General features: G+C 41.3%; 1 protein-coding gene across 1 annotated transcript; it reads left to right on the top strand.

Moving 5' to 3' along the window:
• Positions 1-1,176: 1,176 nt before the first annotated feature.
• On the top strand, positions 1,177-2,124 carry LOC123602371 (olfactory receptor 6M1-like). The gene has a single exon (XM_045486879.1). The coding sequence runs from the start codon at positions 1,177-1,179 to the stop codon at positions 2,122-2,124; it is 948 nt and encodes a 315-aa protein (XP_045342835.1).
• Positions 2,125-8,265: the final 6,141 nt, after the last annotated feature.

Raw genomic sequence — 8,265 nt, 5'->3', positions numbered from 1 at the left:
CCTTCTTTCAAGACGAACTCAGTGGGTTCCACACCTAGAGACAACCTAGTTCAGGTTCATTATTGGTCATTTGAACCAATTTCATTTTAACATAAAACTAAAGGATTAGTTACAAAATAAATTCAGCTTCACTGAACTATACAGACATGTAGTACATGTTCAGCACCCCTGAGCGGTATTCCAAGATGAGCATTTCCAACAACACCATCTGCATTCACTTTCTTTCACTACTATTAACAAGCTCATTGTCCAAATTGCTGAAAACAATGTGAGGTATAAGAGACCGATTTAAGACAACCTGTAAGAATTCCCAGTCAAGGAATGGAAGGGAAAAGCTTTGGTATTCTTTTGGATCCTGCCATACACATGGCATTGCAGGGAACAAAAAAGAAACACACTGATCATTTTCCCAGTAGAGGTTTTTTAAATGTCTGAAATAGGTTATTCAAATGATGAGCCATATATATGCACCTACTTGTTCTTTAACAGTGTAGACATCAAAACCTTTATATCAGTATAAGAAATAAAAACAAAGAAAAACTATGTGGCCTTATGGAGATCAATTATTATCACATCAGAACAACTCAGGGACAACCAGAGATCACCTTAAGACTCAATCACAAATGTGAGGAGAGACCAAGACAGGTTCTCTTTCATATGATGCTCTTGGTCAGTTTCGTAGTTTCTGCTCCTTTATGTAGATGATACCTGAAGGGTTGAAATGACTTGGAGAAAAGTAACTCAACTTTCCTTAACATTCCCTTTTCCCATTTTGCAAATGGACTGACGGGATTCTCAGTTAAGGATTCTCTCTTCTCAAGCACAGAACTTAGCCAGGGAAACAGTAGATCAGGAAAAATGAAAGAGAGAAGGGAAGGAGCACGGGGTCCAAGAGATGACCATCATAAAGGCTAGAGCTTAATGAGACCATGGAGAAAATGTCATTCAACCAAAAATGTCAAATATGAGAATACCAAGGTTAGAAGATGTCATGTAACTTATCCAAGGTTCTATATTAGAGTGAGTCGCAGGATGAAATCAGTCTGACACTTCATTCAAAGCTTTTACTACTTTACATTTATCACTGATACTGAGAGTTGAAAACTCATTTAAGCTCATTTTCATTTCCATAATTTTTTTTTTCAGAGAAGCGCTGCCCACTAAGTATTGCATGCCATGGATATGCAAAATCAGACCACAGTGACTGAATTCACCCTGACTGCCTTCCCTGTTATCCGGAAGCTTCAGATCTCCCTCTTTGTGGTCCTCTTGTTTATTTACATGTTAACTCTCACAGGAAATATTGTCATCATTTCCCTAATATGGGCTGATAATCGCCTCCAAACCCCAATGTACTTCTTCCTCAGTAATTTGTCATTTCTGGACATTTTATACACTACCTCAGTTACCCCAAAGCTATTAGCTTGTCTTCTAGAGGACAGGAAGATCATATCTTTTGCTGGCTGCATAACCCAAACATACTTTTTCTTTTTCTTGGGGACAGTGGAGTTTATCCTCCTAGCGGTGATGTCCTTTGACCGCTACGTGGCCATCTGTAACCCCCTGCGCTATACCATCATCATGAACAGCAACGTCTGTCTCCTACTGGTTCTGGGATGCTGGGTAGGAGCCTTCTTCTCAGTGCTGTGCCCAACTATTGTAGTGTCCAGACTGCCCTACTGTTATAAAGAAATCAGTCATTTTTTCTGTGACATTGCCCCTCTGCTACAGGTGGCCTGCATAGACACTCATTTCATTGAGATGATAAACTTCCTCTTATCTTCCCTCGTCCTCCTGACCTCGCTGGTACTCACCATTGTGTCTTACACCTATATCATTTCTACCATTTTGCGCATCCCCTCAGCCCAAGGACGTCAGAAGGCATTTTCCACCTGTGCTTCTCACATCACGGTCGTCTCCATTGCCTATGGGAGCAACATCTTCATGTATGTGAGGCCCAGCCAGAGCCGTTCGCTGGATTTTGACAAAGTGACTGCTGTTCTCACCACTATGGTGACGCCTCTTCTGAACCCCTTCATTTATAGTCTAAGGAATGCAAAGGTAAAAAAAGTTTTGAGAGAAGCAATCAGCAAAATCATGTCCTTATTACACAGGAGAACTTGAACTCTCTTGCCTAGGCGAACTTGTAAGTTCGTTTGCTAAGAATGGCTATTTTCAACCCTTGGACTCTATATGGAGATATGCATGCTTGAAACCACAAAATCAAAGATAGGTGGGAAGATATAAAAAGGCTTCATGTCACATCAGATACAAAGTATTGTTGTCAAGATCCAAGGGAGGCAATTCAAGCATAGAGAAAATAACACACTTTGAATTCTATTATTAGACCATCTCACACACAGAATATCATGAATCAATGAAAAATACTTAACTGAAGTCAGAAAACCCTGAATTTTAAGCCTGAGTCTATTGCTTTTTTTTTTTTTTTATCATGTGGCACTTAGCATATCTGAACCTTAGCTTTTTCAACAGTAATGTGGGAAATACATTTGGTGATTTTCCTTTTTCTCTTTGTTATTGGAGGCCCAATCAAGATAGTCTAAGAAATACAGCCATGGGTAACTAATAGTGAGCACTTCTAACTGGTTTTTTTCAGATGTTTGAGATGCCTGGCTTCATCCCTGACAGCTAAAGACTGTAGATACTAACAGAAACAAGGAAGAAGAATACCCCAGGGGCGCCTGGGTGGCTCAGTCGGTTGGGCGGCTGACTTCGACTCAGGTCATGGTCTCGCGGTCCGTGAGTTCGAGCCCCGCGTCGGGCTCTGTGCTGACCGCTCGGAGCCTGGAGCCTGTTTCGGATTCTGTGTCTCCCTCTCTCTGACCCTCCCCCATTCATGCTCTGTCTCTCTCTGTCTCAAAAATAAATAAACGTTAAAAAAATTTAAAAAAAAAAAAAAGAATACCCCAGGTTTGTACAGCATACTTAAATATGTACATCTGTGTATCTCACCTCATCCTCTTAACCTTGAGAAGCTGATACTATTATCTCCAAAACCGAGGTCCACACAGGTGAAGCCTCTTGCCCCAAGCCATACCCTGGAGGGTGGCACAAATTTAAAGAATGCAGATTTCAGTCTACTTTACACCTCACTGTACCAGGAAGAAACTTTAGAGGGAAAAGAGTTAACCTGGAAGTTATCCACTTTTTTCTGAAACCAGGGCATTGCTTGCCTGCCCTAACTGTCTGGCAGACCTGCAGATAAGGGCAGACCAAGATACAGTTAGAATAGACCATGAGAGGGGCGCCTGCACGGCTCAGTCGGTTGAGCGTCCGACTTCGGCTCAGGTCATGATCTCAGGGGGTTGTGGGTTTGAGCCCCATGTTGGGTTCTGTGCTGACGGCTCAGAGCCTGGAGCCTGCTTCGGATTCTGTGTCTCCCTCTCTCTGCCCCTCCCCTGCTTATGATCTGTCTGTGTCATTCTCAAAAATAAACATTAAAAAAAATTTAAAAAAAAAAGAATAGACTGTGAGAGGCAACTGGCTTGGAAGGAAAACCAGTTATCTTGAGACCATAAATGGACCAGGGAGTCTAGACTAATCAACTGTGGCAGCTGACCGATGTGGCAACCATATCCAGAAAAAATAAGCATCCTAGAATTCCTCTGGTTCGGAGAAAACAAAAGCAACTAATCATGCTTGCTTTAGTAAAATTGTGTTTATGATAATAATAATCAAGATATATAGAATCCCACAAGATAAGGAACAGGAAGACCTGGTAAGGGATGAGAATCAGGAATTAAAAAACCTTGAGGAACCAAGGCAGGTGCCCTCTTCGCCTCAGAATCGCTGATCCTTCTCTTGCTCTCTCTGGAGTTATATGATCTCTATATTACTATTTTTCTCCACGTATCTTGAGGTACGCTGAATAATGGTCCCCCAAAATATTCAGGTCCTAATCCCTAAAATCTGTGAACGTAAGTAACAAATAAGGTACACAAGGCAAAGGGATCTCGCAGAGGTGATTAAATTAAAGATCTTGAGACAGGGAGGTCATCCTGGATTATCTAGATGGGTCCTCATTATAATCATAAGTGTCATTATGTGAGAGACAATAGAGGGAGATTTTACCTCACAAGAGATGGTAATTTGATAACAGAAGCAGAGAGAAATTTGAAGATGCTGTGCTGTTGCCTGGAAGACAGAGGAAGGGGCCACGAGCTAAGGAATGCACTTCTAGAAGCTGGAAAAGGCAAGAAAATGAGTTCTTTTCTCTGGCACAGCCCACTGACACCTGTTCAGGCCCGTGGAAACTGATTTTGGACTTCTGGTCTCCAGACTGGGATAAAATATCTTAGTGCCGTTTTAAGACCCCCAACTTTGTTTGTTACTTCACTTCTCCGTGCACACAGAAGGTAATGGCTGCTTCAGTCATTTGTGAATAATGCCTATAGGCAGTCATAGATATATATTCATATATACAAGCATATATACTGAATGCACTTAAATATATTGATATACATGTAGACAGAGAATTTATTTGGATATATATTTAAAATGATCTCAGGTCAAAAGCCAAGTTCCTGGAAGGAAGATCCAATTGGTCCATTGGAGGTGAGATGCCCTCTCCTGATTCACTGATTTGTGACAGGAAAGGTTCACAAGGAGTTAAATTGCCTTCTATTCATGAAGCCACTGAGCAGGTGCCATGGAGACAAGCACAGCATAAGAAGTGGGAGAAAACGGTAGGTATCTCTAAGATCAAAAAGAGTCCCTACCAGTGTGGTCATTAACCTTCTAGCTGCATGAACAATGACTGACACCTTAAGAATTGACGTGACTCTATCTTGGGAAAACAGGCAGAGAAAGTGCTGCCTTAAGGATGGATTCAGAATGTCATAAAGAAACACCATCCATCCTAAGATACTGCGGCAAACAAATGTCTAAAGATCAGAAGAAACTAGAACAATATCACCAGGAATGAAGCACTCATATAATGATCTGCTATGCACTCATTACCAGACACTAAATGAGATAGGATTTAGAAAGTTACTATATTAGCTTCCTAATGCTGCCATAACAAAGTTAGCAGCTTAAAATAACACAGATTTATCATCCGACTGTTCGGTGAGTCACAAGTTCAATACAAGCCTCCCCAGCCCAAATTCAGCAGGCTGCATTCCTTTCCAGGGGCTCTAGGGGAAAATCCATTCCCTATCCATCTGACTCGTTGACAGAATTCCCTTCCTCGAAGCTGTGGGACCAAGGTCCTGTTTTCTTGCTTGCTGGCTATCACCCAAGGGCCGTTCCCAGTTTCTAGAAGATGCTTCAGTTCTTGACTCATGGCCCCCCTTCCTCTACCTTCAAAGCCAACAATAGCAGGACATGTATCTCTCAAGTCTCAAATCTCTCCTTCTTCCATCTCCCCTATGACTTGGCTGACAAAGTTCTCCACTTTTAAGGACTCATTTGACTGGAGTGGGCCCACCTTAATATCCAGGATAATATCACCAATTCAAGTGGATCAGTCGGTCAAGCATCCCACTTCAGCTCAGATCATGATCTCATGATTTGTGAGTTTGAGCCCCATGTCAGGCTCTGTGCTGATGGCTCAGAGCCTGGAGCCTGCTTCGGATTCTGTGTCTCACTCTCTCTGCCCTTCCCCCACTCGTTCTCTGTCTCTGTCTCTGTCTCTCTTTCTCTCTCAAAAATAAACATTAATTTTTTTAATAAATAAACATTAAAAAATTATATATATATATATATATATATATATATATATATATATCACCAACTCAAGGTCCTTTTCTTGAACTACATTTGCAAAGTCCTTTCTGCCAAGTAAAGTAACATATTCACAGATTCTGGGGATTAGGACATGAATATCTTTAGGTGCCATTATTCTGCTTGCCAGCATTATGTTGCTAGTGGTCATGATCCAAGAAAGGAAGAATAAAGAACAGAGCACAGCAGGATTTCTTAAAGCCATTATTACATCCTTAACTTTATCTTTCATCACTTAAAACCAGAAGAATTTACAAATTCCAGAATACGAAAGACTAGTGAAAAGCAGCAATGTTCAAAAATACATATATGAATTAGCTATGTTTGTTTTTATGTAAATCATTGTTTGCTAAAAATGAATACAGTTTTCCCTTTCTGCTGTTTTAATTTTTTAATGAATTCCCATGTTACTCAAAGCCCCTATTCTGGTATCATTAACACAGAAAAGAAAAACCCAAGCAAATAGTGAATTTAAGCATGATTTTGGTACCCAGCTGGGGCTGGCCCCAGGTTGAGCCAGGCTTAAAACTGCAAATATTTTAAAAAGTTCATAAACTCTGAAAAATAACATAAATATATTGTTTTACTTTGATGTTGGTTATTATTCTTATGATCAATATTGTTATAATAAAAGATAATCATAGCAGTTTCTACATTGATTCAAATTAGTTGAGTTACTTTTCCCAAATTTTGGGACACCTGGAAGGTTCCTTACTTTTCCCACCTGCAACTATGACTAGATATTTTAAACTACTCTCTTTTTCAATGTGGAGGAAAGAGGAGGAACAAACCAAAGCACATCCACTTGCTAGATGAATTCTATTCCTCCAACTATGGATGAAGGGCATCCCAACCAGGGAAACATTGTCAAATGTAATGAGTTTAATGAATTCACTGATCCTTCCACTTGCCAGGTAATTCTCACGTGCTCCTTCCTCCTGACTCAGTTGTAATACAATATTCAGCAACAACAACTATGAACATACACCTCAATCACATCACAAGAATGCGATAAAACATACCAAATTATTGTCATCGGTAGTCAAGAGTTTAGCGAAGCTACTCCATTTGGCACCCATTTGGCCAACCATTTGGCCAACCAGCACCCATTTGGCCAACCCATTTGGCCAAGCAGCCCGCTGTGACTTTAAACTGACACTAGTCCCCTCATGTAAGCACACGCCCTAGATAGCAGTCTGCAGAGTCACAGACATAGGTCACTTTCTGACCCGACCTCCCCCACGTTCCTTGTGCTCAACCGTCTTCCCCATCCACCAGCACCTTCCCTTTATGCGCCCCTTCAACAAGGCCCCAGTGTAACTTACCAAAACTCACTCTTTTGGTTACAATTGACCAATGTGGCTTTAGCCCGGGAACCCCAAAGCCCTCCAGGTTCTAATGAAGGCATATGCCCCGGGTGATTCCTCTCTGTCTGCATTCTGCCTCCAAGAGAAGCCCCCCCCCAAGGTATGCCAGGTGCCTCCTCCAAGACCTGTGAGTAATAAACTCTATCATAACTCCTCTTGTGGTCTGTTCGACTGCAGCTCACCCTCGGCAGGCACCCTCTTCTCCACTTAAGAAATGTTAACTTGACAAATTAATAACAGGGGGGTACAACTACATGACTGTTGGCTTCATTCTTAAAATGCACTGAAAAATAATTTGTGTTTGTGAATGTGTGCATGTGTGGTACATTTCAGAAGTGTGCATTTCTTCTGTGAACTTTAAAAACCTCTTATTAAAAACATCTTTCATCATCTAGGATCACTGGCCCTCCCCAAGGATGTTGTTTAAAGTTAACTAGGGATTCCTTCATTAATATGCTTTCTTACTTTCAGTATTTGGCAGAAAGTAAGGTCCCCTTTTTAAGAGATGATAATGTTGGGGCACCTGGGTGGCTCGGTCGGTTGAGCGTCCGACTTCAGCTCAGGTCATGATCCCACGGTCCGTGAATTCGAGCCCCACATCGGGCTCTGTGCTGACAGCTCGGAGCCTGGAGCCTGCTTCAAATTCTGTGTCTCCCTCTCTCTCCGTCCCTCTCCCACTCACACTCTGTCTCTCAACAATGAATAAATATTTTTTTTTAAATAATAATAATAATTAAAAGATGATAATGTTGAGGGGCACCTGGGTAGCTGTGTCGGTTAAGCATCTGACTTCAGTTCAGATCATGATCTCGAGGTTTGTGGGTTCAAGCCCTGTGTGGGGCTCTGTGATGACAGCTCAGAGCCTGGAGCCTTCTTTGGATTCTGTGACTCCCTCCTTTCTGCCCTTCCCCCACTCATGCTCTGTCTCTGTCTGTCTCTCAAAAAATAAATATTAAAAAACAAAAAACAATAAAAGATGACAATGTTGAAAATGATTATGTATAAACTCTAGCTATAAAATTGTCAGTAATTATTTTTTAATCTTAACCTATTTTTGTAAATTTTTTAATGTTTATTTATTTTTGAGAGAGAGAGACAGACAGAGCACCAGCAAGGGAGGGGCAGAGAGGAAAACACAGAATCCAAAGCAGGG

This window comes from Leopardus geoffroyi, chromosome D1 (assembly GCF_018350155.1).
Source record: "Leopardus geoffroyi isolate Oge1 chromosome D1, O.geoffroyi_Oge1_pat1.0, whole genome shotgun sequence".
In the NCBI taxonomy this organism is placed as follows: domain Eukaryota; kingdom Metazoa; phylum Chordata; class Mammalia; order Carnivora; family Felidae; genus Leopardus; species Leopardus geoffroyi.
Note: the sequence above shows the minus strand (reverse complement) of the source record. Positions and strands in the feature narration are given on the sequence as shown.

What these genes read in the sequence shown, in the direction of transcription:
- LOC123602371 (XM_045486879.1), top strand. Translation starts at nt 1,177, where the DNA reads ATGGATATGCAAAATCAGACCACAGTGACTGAATTCACCCTGACTGCC.